Here is a 22,787-nt window from a genome sequence, read left to right as displayed (position 1 = left end):
AAATCTTGTTTTGGTCATTCTAAAGTGCCTTAACAGTTTCAGTATTAGTGTTGTTATATTATTATTTACCTCCAGAATCAAACGTGTCTGTCCTCTGTGTCTCACGCCTTCAAACATCACCGCACCATCACTGCGTGTCACGTCTGCAGGTCATTTTTTTAAATAGAGAAAAGATTGATGCAGCTTCTCCTACTGCAGCAAATTCTGTTTTTACTGTTGATATTTGGCGCCAATTAATCAGGAAGTGACAATTTTGTTCTTTTTGACTTGTTGGATGGAAACGCTGCTTTGTTTGCACATCTTTTATGCGATAATCCAATGTTGCGCTTAAAGTTATTTCGCATTTTTGTATGGAAACATAGATAGTGATCCTTCTAATAACAACAAACATGAAGGTTGTGCATTTAAATACATAATAGTACTACAAAGTGTACCTTAAACTTACAGGAACCAATTCTAGCATTTCCAATTTTATTTTTATTTTTAAAGAATAATTTCTGGATAATTTGTTTGTAGTACATTGTCACAATTTTGATCAATTAATCAAAAATATTACATGAACTTTGTTCAAATTGATATTTTAATCAAGATATATTACCTACAAATGTTTAGGGTCATCAATGGAGGGAATTGATTGATTGATTGATTGATTGATTGATTGATTGATTGATTTTATTTATTTATTTATTTATTAAATTGAAAAATACTTCAAGTTTGCAGAAAACTGATCAAAAGTGACAATTAATACATTTATTATTTGTAATTATTTTATAATCATTTTAATCAAATGATTAACAGATTTCACTTTTCACATGATCAATATGCAACATTAATGAACAACAGACTTTTTTTTATAAACATCTGTTTTTATAAGCAGACCGTTTAAAAGAATAAAAAAATCATATCGACTTTTCTTTGTATTATATACTGTTTATTTTACAGCTTGTTTGTCATAGTCAAGATGTTTGAATGTTTGATTTATTTTTTTTTTATAATTACTGTGGGATTAATTCAAGAATAGAAGTTCTGCTATACACACACATGATGTATATCTAACATGCTGTCATGTCTGTGTTTTTCATCCATATTTCCTAGTAAAATTCTGATTTCCCCTTCAAATTTTCAGTAAAAATATCATATTTTACAGGAACTTGGAGATCAAGGCAAGGGAAAGGACTTTATAAGTCTCGGTTTACAAAATGGACATCTTGTGTTTAGGTGCGTAATGGATCTCTTTTGCACACTAATAAACCACATGTGCGTCAGATACTATATATGACGGCATCTAGAATGATCTGGTTAAAATCATTGCATCTCTGTTTCAGTGTCTGGATCAATGTTTTGTCCTGATGTGCTGTTGTTGTTTTTTTCTGATAGTTATCAGCTGGGCAGTGGAGAAGCTCAGATCGTGTCCGGAGAGCCTGTCAATGACAGACAGTGGCACAAGATCACTGCAGTCCGGTAAAGACTTACCACTCCAGTCAATTCATACATAGTAAAAGGCCATGGGAAAAATAATTGAGAGTGTTCATTATGTGTCTTGAACAGAACCGGTAAGCATGGCTATCTTCAGATTGATGGAGGATCTGTCCAACGAGGACAATCACAAGGCAAAAGCATCATGGTGAATACCAAGGGCAACATATACCTGGGTAAGTACATATAAGGATCCGTTCACAAAAAGACAACTGTATTTGTTTTCACATCAGCCAACAATAACGATCTATCAAACTCATACTGCAAATTCAAAGTAGATCAAATGGAAGTAAATGAGGTTTTCAGCAATGCTGCTTGTTTTTTTAAAATGTGCTAATCGTTTTAATAAATTGTCTGGGGAGGGTTTATGTTCATCACATAGAAAAAATGTTCTGAAGGTGAATCATTAATATTGTTCATCTATATCGTTATTCTTTCAGTTGGAATATTTAGAACTTCATAGTTACACTATTTATTATCATTCTTGGTGTCCAAGTTTTACAGTAGTTATTGTTTTCTTGAAGTTGTAATGAAAATGTGTGCATTTTGTTGTGGAGTATGTGGAATAAATTCTACTACAATACATTTTTAATGAATAAAAATACACATTAACCACTGTTTTTTTAAAGTACAAAGTTTTTAAAAGAATGTATAAAATATTTATAATTGATATAAATGCTGTTCTTTAAAACGTTATTTTTTTAACAAAGGATCATGAGCAGGTTTTGACATTTATTTAAAATGATCTTGTAAAAAGGCATTATGTGACATTCATTAGAGTATGATGCAGAAAATATAGCATTTTTTAAATATTAAAATCAAAAGTGCAAATTGTTGTAATACTTAAAGGGATAGTTCACACAAAAAATTCAATTGTATCATCATATTCTCACCATTGACTTCAGTAAGAGTTTTATTTTGTTCTGTTGAACCCAAGAGAGATATATTTAAGAATGTTGTAACCATTGACTTCCATAGTATTGCTTTTTCTTTCAATGAATGTCAATGGCTACTACTGTTTTTTTTTTTAATACTTAATAAAAATAAAAAAAATAAAAAAATAAATATATATATATATAAATTTTCATTTCTGGGTAAGCTGGGTATACTTTTAACAGTACTACTGTTTGTAAAACCCGCCTTAAAGTTAGACCCCCCCCCAAATAATACATATAGACATTACTTAAAGTCATTGTAGGGGGACCAACTGTTTCAACCCAAAAATGATCAGTTTGTCAGATGAAAAAAGTCAGAGATTCAAAAAGAAAGTTTACTGAAAATGGTTTGCAGCACATCTCTCATAAAGTCCGTAGGCAGCTCTCACATGGCGTCATTAACTGTGTCATACATATAGGCGTTTTAACCTGATTAGTTAAAACCCAGATAGACTTGGAAAACATCCATGTGCGCACAAGTGTGTGTGCACTATTATGATTAGTATCTTCCAATGATTACTTAGGCATCGCATGCAAAAGTCAGATAGCCACTAAGATATTTAGAGCTGACCCCAGACCTGTAATACTCATGGATACCACATGCATAAAAGATACAGACACAAATTACAACGTTTCTTACTCGAGACTGTTTTGTGTACAATCTTGTTTAAAACTGGTACAATCAACATCCAAACTGTGAGTTAACAGTACATACAAAGGAATTTACTTTAAAAGATTCAACAAAAAATGACTCAAGAAACAACTCAGGAAAAAGTTGTTTCTAATTCTTCAGGTCTACTCAAGAGGTCTCCGTGACCTCTGACCTGACTTGGTAGATCATGAGAAAACAAATAATTTGGCTTACAGAAAAAGCAATGACACTCATATTATTTCAGATTTACTCTGAAGTGGGATGACACTAAGGTCATAATATAATCTAGGCCCTCAAACATTTAACTTTATTAATAATCATAAAGACATACGTGTTACTCCATCCTGGAGCGGACATCCATGAGAAAAACTGTGCCATCATCATCAACAACATTTTAATCTAAATTCAGACTAATTACATGTATTTCCTGTAGGTGGAGCTCCTGACATGCAAGCTTTGACCGGAGGGAAGTATTCATCAGGCATGACAGGCTGTGTGAAGAACCTGTCGCTGATGAACGCTCGACCAGGAGAACAGCCAGCGCGACCCATAGACCTGCAGGTTCACGCAGAAGAGGGCATCAATGTAGAGCGCTGCTTAACATAAGCACAGTACTAAAACACTACCAGAGACTACAGAAAAGAAAAACCCTCATCCACAGTCACACTGAGTATCCTGCATTTCTCAGACACTCACAGGACGACAGTCACACTTTAAGAGACACACTCTGACATGTGTTTCTTAACGTTTCACCGCAACCAAAAACACACACAGGAAAGAAAGAAAGGATTTTTTGCTCTGTTCTGCGTTAAACCAAAAAGAGAAAGAGGAAAATTAACGATATTAACAAGTCTTCAACTTTTCAGTGTATGCTCAATGAAGGACTTATTAACACGGAAGCTCAGTTTATATACTCCGAACAGAAGCTTTTTAGCCATGACAAGAAAAGAGAAAGAAATAATAGTTATAATGATAAACATGATGAGCCTTCTATGGTGGGTCAGATCCTATGGAATCGGAGATGTTTTACAGCACTGAATTTTTATTTATAAGCATATTAATCTATCTATATATATTATATTTGTGGGGGAAATGCAAAGCTAACAATAACCTGCTCATTTGTTGATTCTAGGCTCTAAAATTGCGTGTCTGAGGTTTAGTACTGAGCTGTGTTCATACTTGAAGACTCTGCTGCCTTCTTTTACTCTGTATGAGGGCTGATGGGGGCGAGCATGCTGAAGGCTGAAATATACTTCTGTTTTTATTCATACGCTAGCATGTGCGCACAGTTGAACACACACAGCCTTTCCAAGCAAACACACAAGCTCAATGTTTGCATGATTGAATATTCAGTATTGTCTGCACTTTTTCTTCACTCTAGAAATGATGAAATGTCTTCATACTTTTTCTTGTTCAGTTTTTCCTGACTGTGAATTAATGGTCCGGTTTAGTAATGTCATCTTGTGGACAAACAAAGTAGTGCAAAAATATTCAAAACACGTGAGATTTGCTTACCTTGTATTGTTTGGGTAAAAAATGAGCACAAAATTCACTTCGCAGTTCATACGCATACTGTTGCGCACATGTAAAAACTGAAGTATATTTTGGGTTTATGAAAGGTGATCGGGGTCAAAAGTTTATACATTTTTCTTTTTCTTTTTTTAAATTTGATCATTTCATTGCTTCAGTTTGATGATGTTAGTGTGGCGGTATTGAACATATTTATATATATATATATATATAATATCACTGAAATCACATACCAAATATCATCGCAACATCTAATATTTACATACCTGTTTACCATCACAAAATACTTTGTGAATAAACATGACATCTGATGTTGTATCATCACATTTGCATATTTTTAATTCAGGGGCTTTTTAAATGACAATGTTTTTAACTAAAAATGAGCATGTTTTATGCCTGTTTGTTTACATGATAACTTAAGTTACAAGCTTTTATGGTGACTGAAAACACATAAATCACGCAAAGTGGACGTTTTTAAAAACGAAGCCATTTTCATGTCAGTGTAAACACCTGCAAATGGGAGTTTTTGAAAACAATGACGCAGTTAGAGTGTGTATTAAGTGTTTAGGGTGATTAAGATTAAAAGCTAGCACAAAAACACACAACAGTGATATGCTGTGTTCACCCCAGACGTGGAATGCACAAATAAATCGCTCTATTCTTGCATAAATAGACGCATGAACATTTTAAGTTTGCTCGCTTAATTCGTGTGTCAAATTCGCTTCATTTGCTCACCAAATTCACTCACAATATATGTTGATTGTTGTCATGGGCAGGGCATCATGTTCCCATTGACTCTAGCTTCATTGCTAAATGGCTAACATGGATTTTATCGAGAGAATAGCTGTGTTTATGTGCTTTAGGAAGGCTGATAAACAGCGTCGATTCGCTTGGCGCTGTGTCTGAGTCTACTAGATCCATTCAGAGGTGCACCCAGCTCTGTGAGTTCATCAACTCCTCCAGAAACTGTACCAGGATGATGGAAGCTTTCTGCGGTGCTTCTGACTGAGCCAAGCACAGTTTTATGAACTGTTGTCCCGTGTCGGCAAAGAGAATTTTCCACAAAAACACCAACAGCAGGCATTATGTCATAATTACGTCCCTACACTAAAAGGTTCCTGATTAGTTCACAAGGTGCGAATGTCCGCTGAAGTTAAGATTTTCCAAATCGATATACACGTTAAGTGCATGAAACGTGCAAAACGCTCAACTCCACTGCTTCATTCACGGAAATCGCATCATTCACGTAAAACACACCGTAGGATGTCTATTCGTATCTTTGTATTGACTTAACATGTAAATCACTCTCGCTTGAGGCTTCATCCGCGTCTGGTGTGAACAGAACCCTGGTAGTGTTGTTGTTCAAGTGCTTCCTAATGACTCATCAGCAAAATGTCGATTTACTTTACATTACAACCAATAGCAGAGACATGTCATATACACATACCCACCCACACACATCCGTGCAGATATGCCTTCGACTGCACAACGTCACTTTCCTACAGGTACTGTTTACTAAAAAGCTCCAAAATCCAGCCTGGCATATGTAATACAGTGGTTTTGATTGTTTTGAAAACATTGTCCTATAAATGTGAAACTTTAAAACGGAAGGGAACATCTTTTCCGTTTTTTGCTACGTCGTTGTCATGTAAACATAGCCCTAGTCTAATGGATGCTCATTGGCGCAATCAGTTTTATGGTGTTTCAAGACGTTTTGGCCTCAATCACCTTCCATACTGAATGGCTTTCTGTGAGGTCACAGCAAAGAAGACATCAAGATGCATCTCAGGTGAAGATTGTTGCTAAAGATACAAATTGGGAGATCATACACTGTGTAGACTGTGTATGTTTAATATGTTATACCTTCCATGCTTGGTAACATTGTGTCTGGTATCAAAAATGAAACATGGTGCTAAATTCAGACATGACAAAAGCAACAAAACAAGCGCATAACTACAGCTTTGGTGTTTTGTAATATTTCTCCTCTGGATGGGTCTCGTTTGTTGTAATTAAAGCCACAGCTTTACAATAAAGTAAAATATTGTTTACTGATTACAATCCCTCAAGCCAAAGTGCGGAGAAGTAAAGTTTATTTTAGTAAATTGTAGATTTTTCTTTAATTGGTGATGTTTTTTTTCATGAGAGGACTAGAATTATTGTTACGTTTCAAGTAGTGGATCTCAGATATTCGGTAAAAATCACATTGCAGTTTCAAATGTTGTTTAAAATGTCTTTTATGTGTTGTCTATTGCTCACAGTTTTGTTGTTAACAGCCTCACTAACACATTATTGTGCATGATGTATTTGTGTAAATGGATTTACTGAGGTGTCATTTCATTCATATTATGGAGGAGTCTTACATGGTGTGCAATGAACAAAAAGACTTCATGGAAATGATGGCATCCCTTCAGGGTGATTTGCTCAATAGTTGAGTACAGGAAATGACTGGGTGATAATGAGATGGTCCGAAATGAAGGAATGAAAGAACAAACTGGTAGATCAAACAGAATAGATGAACTGCTTAGTGAAAGATCTCTTTTATTAGTGCTGTGACTTAGAGCTGTAATGAACATGCTCGCCCGCATGGGCCAGACAAGGGTCAGAGGTCACTTTGGCTCCTGTGTGTCTTTTTCACTGTTTTATATGACTAAGCCTTGTTTGTTAATTTTCTTTTAAACAAAAAAGGAGCATTACTGCTTAATTAAAGTTGCTTCACCTTTATTATTTTCTGATTCTGTCTTTTGTCATCATTGATTTGCAAGCCTGAAAAAGGCTTCAAAGCATATTGTTTTTCGCATTGTCAACTGCTATACTTATTCTGTGTGTTTTTGTTTTCATATTGAGATTTCAGAGGACATCAAGACTGAGGAAGCAGAGGAATCCAGTTGTAATTTTAGGGTGTGTCTAGTCTGCCCATTTACCCTAGTAGCTATACATGACTTTTTGACTTCAGTGTTTGGCAGGTTGGAAGCCATTTTCATGTCAGTAATGATTGTAGGATTTTTCTTGAAAGATGAGTAAAGGTTCTAATGTAAACATATCTCTGATGTTATTTTTGAGGCTCATTGTTCTCAGTGCTGTTGTAACATTGTAAAGGTGTGGTTGCAAACGTGTGCACAAAAGCAGGGTAATTGTTAAAAGTGTAGTCATGTATGAAGCACTAATCAAACAAAAGTCATTTACAGCTTTCCGTGGTCAGCATGACTGAAACCAAGCTGAATGTGAGTGAAATCTGATATGGTAAAAACGTAGTATAACAGTAAAACAATATTACTTTGGAGGTGAATTAATAGAGTGGAGGAACTGCGATGTCAAATTGTATGCAAAAACCTGGAAGCGAGTTTATTTTAGGAGTTCCCAAAGTCAATGGGTTTTATGAATGGGATCTTGGTTAAATCGCTAAAATAGGCTTAGTTGTTAACACAAACCTCTCCCTAAATCTTCTACAAACTTCTAAATAAATACTTTCGTTTTATTATTTATTTTATAACATTGTGGAAACAATTTGTGAGGTTTTTATGTAGCCTTTTTTTTCTTAAACTTAAAGTGAACCATCCAAAATATTTATTTTATTAAGTTAAAATATATATTACAACGTGTATAAATGTTATAAGTAAAATAAACTTGCACTTTGGTGTTTGTAGTGATTCATTGTTGTATAAAAAAAAAATCAAAATTGTATGAAAGGAAACCTCAATCAACATAATTTGGATATAATCATGTAAATCTACATAGAGTAATTCACTTTTTACCACATGGTAAGACCGAGCCATCATGTAACTCAACAAGGTACATTAAGCATTTGTCCATGCTTACATAAACTTGCGAAATACGAATTGCGAATTAAACTTTGTTAATTTGGAAGGTAACATAACGTAAGGGTTTAATACTTGTTACGGTGTTTGCAGTTCAAAAGAAAAACATTTTTAACCAGTTGGCAGTTAGCCATTTGTATGTATTAACTTGTATTATTTAACATTTATATTGGATTTGATTAGATCAAATCCTGTTTAAGGCAACTGCTGTTTCATAACCGAACAAAACTGTCGACGGATGGCCAGTATACATAATGTGAACTGTGCCTGCTGACAGTTAAATAAGGCTGAAATTGTATAATCCATCCATCTATTCTTGACTTTATCTAGGTTGTGAGAGCAGCAGTGTTGGTAGGATAGGGAGAGGAAAGTCTGGGGTTACACTTCCCTCTCTCCATACATTTTTGAATTTGGCCAACGATTATGTAAAAACAATAATCGGGATTATTGAATCTCGGTGAAACAATTATCCTGCACCCTTTCCATCAGTCCGTATTAGTTTCTTTGCAAAGCCCGATTTCAGTCTAGATTTATAGGTCCCCACTAATGTAGAGCAATTCTACACCCTTGGACTCCATACTCCAAAGGACATCCTGCCAGCAGCTAGCTCTCTGCAACTCTCACATGGTTGCCCACTGAAGCTAAGCAGGTCTGTGTCCTGTCAGTACCTGGATGGGAGACCACATGGGAAAGCTAGATTGCTGCTGGAAGTGGTGTTAATGAGACCAATAGGGGGCGCCCAACCTGTGATCTGTGTGGGTCCTAATGCCCCAGTATAGTGTTGGAGACTCTATACTACTCAGTGAGCGCCATCTTTCGGATGAGATGTTAAACCGAAGTCCTGACTCTCTGTGACTGTGCCCACTGGCCTCTGTCTATCATGGCCTCCTGACAATCCCCGGTCTGGCGCAATATGGCTGCTGTCGCGTCATCCAGGTGGATGCTGCACACTGGTGGTGGATCAAGAGATTCCCTTAATGTGTAAAGTGCTTTGAGTGTTCAGAAAAGTGCTATCTAAATATAAGGAATTATTATTATTATTCCATTGAAGGTTTGACCATTTTAGCAGTGCTTTTTAGAAGTCAGGAACTGATGTCGGACGATGCTGGCTTAAGGCTGATTTATACTTCTGCGTCAAGCGCACGCGTATGCAACGACGCAGCCTACGCGTGGACACATAATCCCTCGCCGTGGCTGTCGACATCGCTGACGAGCACCTCTCAAAACATGTAACGGGTACACAGCGCAAGCTCTGTGATTGCTCGGCTTGGTAGTGCTGACGAGTGTGGGTGGAGGTGAGAGCCGCATGAGCGTGATGCAGCGAGTGTTTACAAGTGTGGAGTCCCGTAAAGGAGCTCCGGATGGAAACTGTTGCTTTGTTTTTTCCTTATGATTACAGTTGTTGCAGGTCCGTCGTTCCCAACTCAATATCAGCTAATTTGAGCCACTTGTACTTTAAAAAAGCGTTCAGGACAAACAAAACACCACCGAAGGAACCCGACACAGAGAAACATAGACACCCACTGCCAGCTAGTGTTTCGGATGTGTTATTCCAGAGGAACACAGACAGTGCGCAGAAGTATAAATACACGGCTTTACAGTCTCTGTAAAACAAGACGGGGTTAAGTTTGATAAGGGATGCTATCATATACAGTACATGATTTTTTCATGGACTAGTGTACATTTATAACAATACATAACATACTTTTACACAACCATATAATTCATATTGTTTCAAAATATAAAAAATGGCCACAATGAAAGTCAACTGCATGGCTTTACTACTGGGGATAGCATAACAGTCAGATTACTGTATGCGAGTCAATTACTTTTCAACCTTGCTATTGTTCAATTTCTGTCAGGATAAGACAGTAAAATCTGGAGGCATCTTTTCACAGTAAAATAAATAATGAACGGTAACTTTTTGTTTTGCAGTTCTGACATTGTTTCTTCTCAAAGGTAAGTTTATTTCTCATAATTTGTACTTTTCTCATATTTGCACATTTTTTGCCTTGGTGTCATTGTGAGAAACTTTTGTTCTAAAGTTTTTAAATTTAATTTAATGATCTTTTTTTACTTTTATTGCTGTCTGCAGATACATGTATAAGAAAAATGTATAAGGGCTGAAAACTTGAAAAGTTGTCTCTGACTTTCTACTGTGTTCTGAATTCTGTTGTGTTTTATGAGACTTCTGACATTTCTTTTCATTTAAAATTCATTGCGCTGCCAAGCATTTGCATTTGAGGACCATATAGTCACCTTGGAATTGTAAGGTTCTATCTGCGTCCTGAATGATTTTAAGATATTGAGCTTTAAAGTTTTTGCATTTCGTAGCAAACAGAATATGTGTAACATTTTTTTTGTTTGTTTTTTTATAAAAAGTCTTAAAATGTAAACATCCTGTAATTTAAATAAGTTGTCATTTAATAAGAATATGTTGATAACTCAATTTTGACAAAAATGTCAGATAGAACCTTGTAATTTTAAGGTGACGATATAAAAAAAAACCTACTTTTTAAAAATGTAGTCCCACTTAAAATCTGATATTTTCAGTATGATATAATAAATATTCTGCTGGGAATTCTGTGCTGAAACTTCAGACACATTCTGAGGGTAACAGAGACTAATATTACATACAGTATTGAATGTCATTCATTGTCTTGTCTAATGTGATCGGAGTATTGCATATCACAATGGCACCTGTAAATATGTTATGAAATTGACACATATACTTTTCTTCCCCAATAAGTAAAAAAGAAAAGCCTGTGACCTAGTTTCTTGTGTTAAGTATTTTGTAAAGGGTTACAGTTGCTGTATCATCTCTTTCTAATGCATCTAGCACGGTCAGCTTTCACATATTATAACAACATTCTCTGTTTGTTTACGTGAAGAACAAAAGAATAAGTCTCACACCAGATTAAAAATAATCCCTATTCAGGACCCCACAGAGAATACTTGACAGTGGTATTTCACGTGAGATGGGCGGAGGTGAATACAAAGAGGTGAGGAATCAGGTCAAAGCTGATAACTGATGCTACTCCAAAAGGTCTGGGAGGAGCCCGTCTGCTTTAAAAGAGAACCTATTTCAGCCATCAAAACAGATGTTGTGCAGACAATCCTGCATTTAGTGGTGGTCAAATACAGTGGTGGATATTGATAGATAATAGAAGAGTCATCAAGTAATATCTGGTGAGTTTATAATGTTTATGTATTATATACAAGTCATTATTTAAAATGATCATGTTTTTGGAGTTGTGCTTATTTATCATTTTTTTATTTTATTTGTTAGACTCCCTGTTGAGAAAAGCCAGAAGAATGAACACCAAGGTATATTATATTATATTATATTATATTATATTATATTATATTATATTGTATTGTATTATATTATATTATATTATATTATATTGTATTGTATTGTATTGTATTGTATTATATTATATTATATTATATTATATTATATTTTTATTATTCTTTCTTTCATTTTTTATATTCAATATTTCATTTATTTTCATTCATACATTTTTCATGTCATTCTTTCTAAGGTATTTGCAACCTTGGTGGTTGTTGTTACAAGTAAGTTTGATTATGAATGTAGATGTTTTATAAAATTTTATAACAAAAAAGGCTAGTGTTGTCATAAAGTATTGTCATTATTTATAGGTACACTCTTTTCGCTCTCCACTCAAAGTAGGTGTCATTTTTCTACTCTTGCATATTTTGTTACTATATTGATCTCTTAAAAGATTCTCATCTGGTGTCACTCTTTGTGTTTCAAAGCAGTTTTTCTTCTATTTGCTGTTTTTTAGGTTGTATAACTCAGTGGTTTGACAATGATGACCCAACTGGACAAGGAGACTATGAGCTTTTGTCTGATCTTCTCACTGCGTACTCTGGAGAAATTTGTCCAAATCCAGTTGGAATTGAAGTTCGAACAGTCTCCGGCATACTAGCATCTCAAACGGGAAACATCTTTCAAGTGTGAGTTTATTATACAACATATTTATTTATTAAAGTACATGTTTCCGGTAATATTTTGTTTAGAGAAAAAAAAATACTTATGCTGCTTCTTCCAACCACTTTCTGTTTAAATGAATTGAAACAACACAATTCTTAGGTTGTTTTGGGTTACCATAATTGTTTTATGTTCAATCCACTTAAATTTAAAAACTTAAAATTAAAAACAGTTAATTTAACTTAATCAATTTGTGCTGGGACAACATAAACGAATTGTGTGAAACCCTGCATTTTTTAAACTTTGTGTTTAAAATGATTCTGTGTTTTGAAGAAATAATCCGTCATCTGGGTTTGCTTGTGTAAATGCCAACCAAGCAGGAGGAGTTTGTGCTGATTATAAAGTGCGCTTCACCTGTCCAGAAGCATGGTGTGCAAGTAAGTGTCATTTACAATAAATGCATTTTTACCTCAAACCTGTATCATGTGCACTGCAACAAATGCTTTTCTTACTTACTAAAAATACTAAGTATTTTTTTAAAATGTGTGTGATGATAAAAATGACAGTGGTGGAAATGACATTTCAACAGTTTATTGTAAAAAAAAAAAAAAAAAGAGAAATAGCTTCTCTGATTAGCTTTAAATTGATACTAGCCTTTCATGTATACAAAACACTCTTATTTACCTTAATTTTGTTTGGTTTTTAAAAACATCTTTGAATGTATAACATGTTTGAAAATGACAGAATAAAGGTATTTGCTTATTAAGCAATATTTAATATTTTTAATATTGAAGTGTTGTTGATAAAAATGTACACTCCCTCCATCTTCAACATGTTCTCAGATGACACTATTTATTTTCATAGAAACCACCTAAATAATCTCACACAAACTTTTTAAAGCGACATTACAGTGTTGTGGTGGAAATGACACTGATACTGTGCGACAGCTATATTTTGGATAAAAAATAATGTTGATAATAGTCTCACATTAATAACTATAAAATATTAAAATTATTTCACTAGTGCTTCATTAAGATAAATGAATTGATACCAGATAAATAATATTTTAAAATGTTATTTTTATTGTTAAAGTTTAAAACACTGGGTGTGCGACAAGGTTAAAAAACCTAAAAGGAGGTTGAATAATATGAAAAATATATAATAGAAAGGTAGTCATTTTTTTAAAGTAGGTTTGATTGTTTGTTTGACAAAGAAAGAGGAATTTGAACAAAATTAACAATCTTTTTAGATATATGATCAAAGGACATAAAAGTGCCCATAGTTAAAGAATTACCCTCAAATGAACTGTAATAACAGAGCAATCAAACCAGAGTTAGTTTAAACTGAACCAAACATGAAAATATTGTTGTCTAAATGAGTTTATCAAGAATTCATGAAGTGTATAATAGAAGTCATTGTTGTATGGCTTAATGTTTTCCATTCTGGTCCACCCTTTTAGGTTGTAGAACACCCTGGTTTGATCGAGATAACCCTGGTGGACTGGGAGACTATGAGACTCTGCCATTAACCCTGTCGACATACCCGCTTCAAGTCTGCGCTCAGCCCATCGCCATTGAGGTTGAAACTATTAGTGGGACCCCCACATTGCCAACTGGAAACAATTTTCAAGAGTACGAAAAACTTAAATTAAGTCAAACACATTTCCATTTGTCCTATATGCACTGAATGAAATTTCTAATTCTAGCTGCTCCAACTATGCGAAGAATTTTGAAACAGTATTAGGAGAAATACAGTAATAATTCTCTCAGAGCATGGGGTGCAATTCCACTGACATACAGTATAATAATGATTTATCCGTGAAGTATTTTACTAGGGCACCACAGCATTTGAGTTTAAGGTTCTAGAGATATCCCTGACTGTATTCATTCTTGTATACTGTATATATAATTGGTTATTTTTTTAAGAATATGTTTCAAGAGCACAAGCGTGTTCAATCGGTACTATAAGAGCATTCATGCAATAAAGTGTACTGTGCTTAAAACAACACTATAATTGGCAAACTGCTTTAAACAGAGAACAAATGTATTCTTTTTCTGCAGATATGATCCAAAACTTGGCTTTTCCTGTGTGAATGCACAACAGAATGGAGGGTGTCAGGACTACAAGGTCCGTTTTACATGCCCAGTGATTTTTTGCCAACCACGTATGTATATTCATCACATATACTTTGTTACTCATTGTATACATGCTTATATATTTTAAAAATAATTGATGGGTGTTTTGAAGTATTTGATCATTTTTATTTTTATAAGCATTGTTTTTATTACTTATCTATCTCATAGTTTTCCTACAGTTGTTACGTGTTTACACAATTTAGTGATTTTTTTTTTTAACTTGATGAATTCTCTGTACTATTTTCATCAGAGTGTGTTACCAGGTGGTTTGATTCTGACAACCCTAACACTAATGGGAGTGATTCTGAACTCTTGAGTGTCCTTCAAAGTGCAAACGCTGGGTACATTTGTTCAAATCCACTCGGAATAGAGGCTCAGACCATCTCTGGCCAACCAGCATCTCAAACAGGAAACGTCTTTCAATCGTGAGTTTATCAAGGTTTTGAGTCAGTCATGATAATACAGAAATGGTGTCTAGTTATTGCCTTAATTCATGCTTTAAATGTGTTTTTGAAGGTATAATCCAACAGTTGGGTTTTCCTGTGTAAACGCAAACCAAGCATCAGGGATGTGTGCTGATTATAAAGTGCGCTTCACCTGTCCAGAGCAATGGTGTTCAAGTGAGTAAGAAAATAGATTGAAATAAAACAATATTCTACCTAATATGTGACTAGTTTTATATAATATATAGATATCTTCTAATGTTCAAAAATTCAGGTATTAATTCCAAGATGTTCAAAGTTCAGAATAGGAACCAAAAACTTTGTCAAAACATTGCATGTGACTTGTAATGTTTCTATGCAAGCATACGAAGCTCCAAGAATAAATCTGTGTGCCTGAAAAACTGTAAATACGTCTCTGTTTACCTACTAAATAGCCTTTCAGGTTGTTCAGCCTGATCTCACGAGGAAACGGTATTTTACATATTTGACAGGTAAGTGGCTAATTCATACGAATTCGTACGAGTTTAGTCGTTCGAAAATGTACGATTTTAAAAAGGAGGTGTGGCACCCAACTCCACCCCTAACCCCAACCGTCATTGGGTGATGAGCCAATCGTACTAAATTGTATGAATTAGATTGTACAAATTCATACGAAATAGCCACTAAATTAAAAAGTTGCCAATTGCCGTGAGATTGTGTTGGGTTGTTATGATATCTATTATTACGGGCAGTACCACCTATTGCAAGTAAATTCAACAATACTTTGTCATATTGCCAATACTAAGTGTCATATTGCCCATAGTGAATACGCACCCTGAATATGATAATAAAGATATTGACGAACAAAGTAGTTTTTTCTTGGAGCTTTATATGATTACATTGAATCACTAAACTCTCGTGGAATGTTATGGCAATGTCTTTTTGCTGGATTTTGAATGTCTCTGGACCATTGCTGTCTATGGAGGGTCAAAGAGCTCTTGGATTCCATCACAAATATCTAAGTATCTATATAAAAAAATGTCTTTTTAATTTTTTTAACAACTTTTTCCACCTAAATAAATATCTAGATATCTACTGTATATAAGGCCTCATAGGATTCAAACGACGTGAGAATAGATAATTTTACTAGCTTCGAATTCTCATTTTTGAGTGAACTATAACTGTGCAAACTTTTTTGTTTTTGTAGGATTGTTCTCTAGAAATCACAGTGATAAAGATCAAGCATTTTGTTTTAAATTTTAAGTTCTGAGTTATTTATCTCTTTTTTAGGTTGTAGGACACCCTGGTTTGATCGAGATGATTCCAGTGGACTGGGAGACTATGAGACGCTGCCATTAATCCAGATAGCATATCCGCTACAGGTCTGTGCTCAGCCCATCGCCATTGAGGTCACAACCCTTAGCGGGACCCCTGCACTGCCTACCAGTTTTCCAGAGTATGGTGAACAGTATATTTCCATTTAAACATTCTTTTAATTATAGCAAGTCTTGGGCCCATTTTATATTACGTGACCTTAACTTTGACAGTATGTATAAGAAATAATTATTCGTTATAATGTACTTTTTGTTTACATACATATAATTTTTACATAGTACTTATGTTTGATCAAATACATGCATGTTAATACATTAAATAATTTCTGTAATTACATAATTAATTGCACTGTTGACCATCCCTTACACCTTATCCCACCATTAAACCTACCCATACTACCAAACTTGTCCCTAACCCTACCCGTACCCCACCTCAAGTGCACCATAAGTTATTATTAGCCCCCTTTTGAATGTTTTTCTTTTTTAAATATTTCTCAAATAATGTTTAACAGAGCAAGGAAATCTTCACAGTATGTCTGATAATATTTTTTCTTCTGTTGAAAGTCTTATTTGTTTTATTACAGCTAGATTAATAATTCAAACATAATTTTAAGGACAAAATTATTAGCCCCTTAAAGTTTTTTTTTCCCGATGTCTATAGAACAAACCACCATTATACAAAAACTTGCCCAATTACCCTAACCCACCTAGTTAACCCAATTAACCCAGTTCAGCCTTTAAATGTCACCTTAAACTGTATAGAAGTGTCTTGAAAAATATCTAGTAAAATATTATTTACTGTCATCATGACAAAGATAAAACAAATCAGTTATTATAAATGAGTTATTAAAACTATTATGTTTAGGAATGTAATGAAAAAAATCTGCTCTTTGTTAAAAAGAAATTGGGAAAAAAATAAACAGGGGTCTAATAACTCAGGGGGCTAATAATTCTGACTTCACCTCTAAGTAGATGGTAGTTAAGGTCACTAAATATAAAATGAGACAATTTTAATGTGATGTCAAGAAGGTTTATTCATTGTACATTCTGGATATTCAAGAACACTTCTGCATAACGGGTAATGTAATAAATACAATGTCTCTTTGTGCTATTTTTCTGCAGTTATGACGCATTGCTGGGGTTTAAGTGTGTGAATGGGGCCTGTCAGGACTACAGAGTCCGTTTTACATGTCCAAAGACTTTTTGCGGTGGACGTAAGTATCTAAAATATTAGTTTAATTCGAAAAGAAAATTCTGTTTTCTCATTTATTCACCAATTCCATGAAATTTATTTTTTAAACACAAATTTAGTTTTATTATTTAAATCTGAAATATTTATTTTACACTTTTACTTTTTCATGTAAAAAAAAACCTGCATAAAGAAGTAATTATGTCTCTTCTCTATTTAAAGCATTATAGATTTAAAGTGCATTAACTTTCAATGAGGAACAGAAAGTGCTCTAATTTGGTTAAAAATATTTACAGATTTGTTCCAAAGTTTAACTATTTTTGTGGCAATTTGATGCAAAGAAGAGGCTTAAATCTAAGTGCAAACTGTGTCAAATAAATAAAATAATCAATAATATAGAGAAAACCAACAGAGAAAACATAGCAACCATGCAAAGATAATGAATGACAAACACTCACCATTGTATTTATACACTGAACACAATCTAATGTAGGAAACAAGACACAAAAAACAAGAGGAACCATTGAAATAAAGTAACTAAATTGCAGAGGACTACAACAAACAAGAAAAAAAATAGGAGTTCATATTGTAAAACAAAGCAGTCACACATTTAAGGTTTCATGAGTTCATTTATTTACTAAAATGAACTCACAATGAACAATACTTGTGCATTTAATATTTACTAATGCATTACTAAAGTCTAAAGTTGTGCTTGTTAACAATAGTTAAACTACAGATAAACTAGAAGTTGCTAAGAATTTTATTTCTGTTACACTGGACACTGGTTGACGGCATTGAGGATTCATGTGCAGCTTTATTTAACAGAGAATGGTCAGCCAGGGATGGCAAGGTTTCGGGTGCTCCGATTTCCCCAAGTCCAAAAACATGCGCTATAGTTGAATTGGGTAAGCTAAATTGTCCTTAGTGTATGTATGTGAATGGAAGAGTATGGGTTTTTCTCAGTAATGGGTTTCAGCTGGAAGGGCATCTGCTGCATAAAACAAATGCTGGATAAGTTGGTAAATCGATCCACTGGGCAACCCTAGATTAATAAAGGGACTAAGCCAAGAGGAAAATGAATGAATGAATGGTCAGGCAGGCAACGGTTAACAGGTGCAAACACACAATTCAAAGAGTGTGGTCAAAAGCAGGCAAGAGACTGGTGCAGGCGGCAAACAGGATAAACAATAAACAAAACACAGGTCAAAAACAAAAGAAGGCTAGACAATAAATAACGCTTTGAAATGCTTACAGAAAACAAGACTCAGCAATGTGTGTGTGTGTGTGTGTGTGCGTGCGTGCGTGCGTGCGTGCGTGCGTGCGTGCGTGCGTGCGTGCGTGCGTGCGTGCGTGCGTGCGTGCGTCCGTCCGTCCGTCCGTCCATGAGTAGTAGGCCATACCGGAATTGATTCTGTAAATTTACTTGAGTAAATGTGTGTAAATTTGTTTTATTCAGTTTTTAAATTAATTTCAGTCATATCACTGAAATATGAAAATGATATTATTAGTTTACAAAACAGTTTGTAAAGTACTTTTTCTGTCTTTTAGTAGATATATTATATAAGACACTCGTTATGTTTACTAAATAAAGTGGATCTAATTGGATTTGCATTGTAAACATTAAATAAAAGTTTCAAATGTATTATTTTTTACTTCATGTATTAAGTTTTTAGTCAAAAATCTCAGCAGAAATAGCTAAATGCCTGCAGATTCCTTCGTGCCCTAATGATGAGTTACAGTACCAGCTGTGTGTGTGTGTCAGTGTCCTGATGACTGTCAGCTGTGGCAGGAATGATTGGAGCAATGATTTCCGGGATTTGTAGTTAATATAATGGCGGCATTATAGTCCAGGTGATAATGGATGTTTTCCAGCGATCTGCAAAGCCTAGATCGCTGGCGATGGTGAAAATTTCAGTATGTTGATGTAGTTTTAATCAGAGTATTGGGTTGGTGCGGGGATTTGTTTTCGCACATCATTTTCTCCTAGCAAACTAACGATAAGAGAGGCGTGGTTAAGAATATTGTGGCTGAAGCCAAACCCCACAAAATGTGCACTAGCAAAATACATTGTACATTTTGATTTGATGATGATTTTAATGCACACTGTAAAAAAATACGGTAACACTTTACAATAAGGTTCATTAGTTAATGCATTTACTAACATGAACTAATCATGAACACATGTACAGCATTTATTAATCATAATTGAACATTTACTAATGCATTATTAACAACCAAGTCCATGCTTGTTAACACTAGTTAATGCACCATGAGTTAACAAACTAACAATGAACTACTGTATTTTCATTAACTAACGTTAACTAACATGAAAAAATACAGTAGTAAATGTATTGTTCATTGTTTGGTCATGTTAGTAAATGCATTAGTTAACATTAACTAATGAACCTTATTGTAAAGTGTGAACAAAAATACAATGACAGAAAGTCAAGACAACAATTTTTTTAAATTGCTTTAACTTATTTTTAACATGTTTTAGCTACATTTTTTAAGTTATACAAAGTTTAACTTAAGATTTTTTGTCATTTTGATTGATGTAAGTTGAGATTACTAGAAAAGTTAATTTAATTCAACTAAAAAAATTAAGGCAGCTATATTTTACAGTGCACTATGAGTTAACAAGAAATAACAATAGTCGGTGCTTTTGTTTGTTTGTTTTAATGTTTCCCTCTGTACTGCATTCATCAGAGTGTGTAACCAGGTGGTTTGATTCTGACGACCCTACCACAAAGGGAGGAGATTCTGAGCTCTTGACTAACCTTCTCAGTGCATACTCTGGATCCATTTGTCCAAATCCACTCGGAATAGAGGCTCAGACAGTGTCAGGCCAGTCAGCATCTCAGACGGGAAACGTTTTTCAAGTGTGAGTCTTTCAAAAAATATTAAAACGTGTGTGTGTGTGTGTGTATGTGTGTGTGTGTCTATGTCTGTGTGTGTGTCTGTGTGTGTGTGTGTGTCTGTGTCTTTGTCTGTTTCTGTGTCTTTGTATGTTTGTTTTTGGCAAATATTAAATCCTAAACATTTTGCACATTTTTCTGAAGATATGATCCTACAAATGGGTTTTCCTGTTTAAATGCAAACCAAGGAGGAGCCATATGTGCTGATTATAAGGTGCGCTTCACCTGTCCAGAGGAATGGTGTTCAAGTGAGTTCACCCGATGTCATGATAACACTAATTGATTTAATTAAGAAAAATCTAATAACTATCTAGTCATGCCTTGGATTAATGTACTGGAGATAGACCTCTTTTTTATTTTTATTTTTATAAAGTTTCTAGGAGCATGACTCAAAGAGGTAAAAGAATTCATATGAAAAACTGCTTTAACCAACACATTGGCTTTATAACATTTCGTGTCATTCTCTTACAGAATGTATGACACCGTGGTTTGATCGAGATAATCCTGGTGGAATGGGAGACTATGAGCCACTGTCATTAACTCCAACAGCATTCCCACAACAGGTCTGTGCTCAGCCCATTGCCATTGAGGTTTCAACCATTACCGGGACTCCTGTACTGCCAACTGGAAACCATTTTCAAACGTAAGATTTAAGAATACTTCTTTTAGGGCTGTTAAACGATACACATATTTAATCGCAATTAGCTGCATAAATACCATGAGGTAACTTGTGATTAATCACAACTTAATTGTTCTAAATGTGTCCTAAAATAATATAATGTTGCAATGTGGAACTGCATAAAACAATATTATTGATTTCAGTGCACACAATAAAAAACTGAAACATAATATAGGAATGAGCTGAAATTAAATTTTTTGGCCTGAAGACTGAGAACCAAACACATTTCTTTTCTAAAATGCGAGTGTTAATCGCACGTTAGTAAAATTAGTGCTGTTAAAAAAAAATTTGCTTTTTATGTGTTATTAACGTGTTAATTTTGACAGCCCTAATATCTATTTCTATATGTATTTGTAAAGATTAACAACCACTCTCTCTTATTTTGCAGATTCGATCCACTTCTGGGCTTTGAGTGTGTGAATGATTTTCAGAATGGATGGACCTGTCTGGACTACAAGGTCCGCTACAAATGTTTCTGCAAGATCGTAGGTCCCACAATCGAAAGTCGCCCATTTGAGCTTACAAACCTAACAGATTTCCTAAATGTAGGATAAACTACACTTTCAATTTAAGATCAGATTTAATGGGAGAAAAAAACATTAGCAATAAACGTTTTCTTGCATTATCCTTCAAAGCCTCTACTCATTATGTGTTGCATGCTGTGGAATGCCAGCTGTTTGATGACACTTTGTTTGACATTTACACTTCTATTAAGCATCTTTAAGTTGTTTTCAGTATGGTTTTAGTAACAGTATGCAGTTGAAGTCAGAATTATTAGCCCCTAAAATAAAAGCTGTTTATTTTTTTAAACCATTAATTTTGATAAATAATTTTATCTAAATTATTAGCCCCTAAGCTTTTTTTTTTCTTAAATAGTTTACAGAACAAACCATCATTATAAAATAACTTGCCTAATTACCCTAACCTGCCCTAACCTAACCTAACCTAAAGTTAAGTCTCTTTAAGCTGTATAGAAGTGTCTTAAAAAATATCTAGTCAAATATTATTTAGTCATCATGGCAAAGATAAAATAAATCAGTTATTAGAGATTACTTATTAAAACTATTATGTCTAGAAATTTGTTGAAAAAATCTCTCCATTAACAGAAATTGGGGGAAAAAAATAAATATGGGGGCTAATAATTCTGACTTTAACTGCATATACAGTACATAGCAGTATACTGTTTTGTCATGGTTGTAATTTTTATTGTACGTATTGTAATTAACATGAAAGAGCTTCCCACACTTGAAAAATGTATTTAAACTTGGTTCTTAGCACTGTGGGCACCATTTGGATGTTTATCACTGCAAAGTTATTTCCAAAATGTTTTTACTTCTCAAAAAATGCATACTTTGTGTGAGTATATCGGGACATTGGATTGCATTCAGTCTATTATACTTTATTTGTTCAAGGCGTGAGCACAAGTAATAATTTAAGTAATAAATTATTAAAATACTTGTTATTTGTTATTTGGTTGCAGTTAATTTAATGGCTACTAATGTCATTGATTACAAAGGTTTCTAAACTTTACACACAGTCCCTTTAGGGGAACTGTTATGAAAAAAATCATTATTATAGGGGGTTTAAACAGTTGTGTGGTAACAGTCTGTAAATATAATCAGCTTTTTAATGGTATATATATATATATATATATATATATATATATATATATATATATATATATATATATATATATATATATATATATATATATATATATATATATATATATATATATAAATTTAATCAT

At 34.1% G+C, this 22,787-nt stretch overlaps 2 protein-coding genes across 51 annotated transcripts in view; both read left to right on the top strand.

Annotated features, from left to right (window-relative positions):
- hspg2 (heparan sulfate proteoglycan 2) overlaps positions 1 to 7,321 on the top strand; it is a 186,116-nt gene extending 178,795 nt beyond the window's left edge. For all 50 annotated transcript variants that reach the window (XM_073939068.1, XM_073939066.1, XM_073939064.1 and 47 more), the window contains 4 exons: positions 1,148 to 1,218; positions 1,378 to 1,461; positions 1,549 to 1,652; positions 3,497 to 7,321. In XM_073939068.1, the coding sequence (XP_073795169.1) occupies positions 1,148 to 1,218; positions 1,378 to 1,461; positions 1,549 to 1,652; positions 3,497 to 3,669 (432 nt within the window). In that variant the 3' untranslated portion in view covers positions 3,670 to 7,321. The remainder of the gene's footprint in view (positions 1 to 1,147; positions 1,219 to 1,377; positions 1,462 to 1,548; positions 1,653 to 3,496) is intronic.
- A 4,186-nt stretch (positions 7,322 to 11,507) lies between these two features.
- On the top strand, positions 11,508 to 21,664 carry si:dkey-205h13.2. The gene is made up of 16 exons (XM_684482.9): positions 11,508 to 11,597; positions 11,698 to 11,735; positions 11,954 to 11,984; positions 12,072 to 12,098; positions 12,218 to 12,389; positions 12,697 to 12,800; positions 13,823 to 13,994; positions 14,424 to 14,527; positions 14,749 to 14,923; positions 15,015 to 15,118; positions 16,211 to 16,376; positions 17,377 to 17,468; positions 20,150 to 20,324; positions 20,503 to 20,606; positions 20,830 to 21,001; positions 21,426 to 21,664. The coding sequence occupies exons 2-16, from the start codon at positions 11,724 to 11,726 to the stop codon at positions 21,589 to 21,591; spliced, it is 1,776 nt and encodes a 591-aa protein (XP_689574.2). The 5' UTR covers positions 11,508 to 11,597; positions 11,698 to 11,723; the 3' UTR covers positions 21,592 to 21,664.
- Positions 21,665 to 22,787: the final 1,123 nt, after the last annotated feature.

The sequence above is a fragment of the Danio rerio genome, chromosome 23 (genome assembly GCF_049306965.1).
Source record: "Danio rerio strain Tuebingen ecotype United States chromosome 23, GRCz12tu, whole genome shotgun sequence".
NCBI lineage: Eukaryota > Metazoa > Chordata > Actinopteri > Cypriniformes > Danionidae > Danio > Danio rerio.
This window is presented reverse-complemented; position numbering and strand designations above follow the sequence as displayed.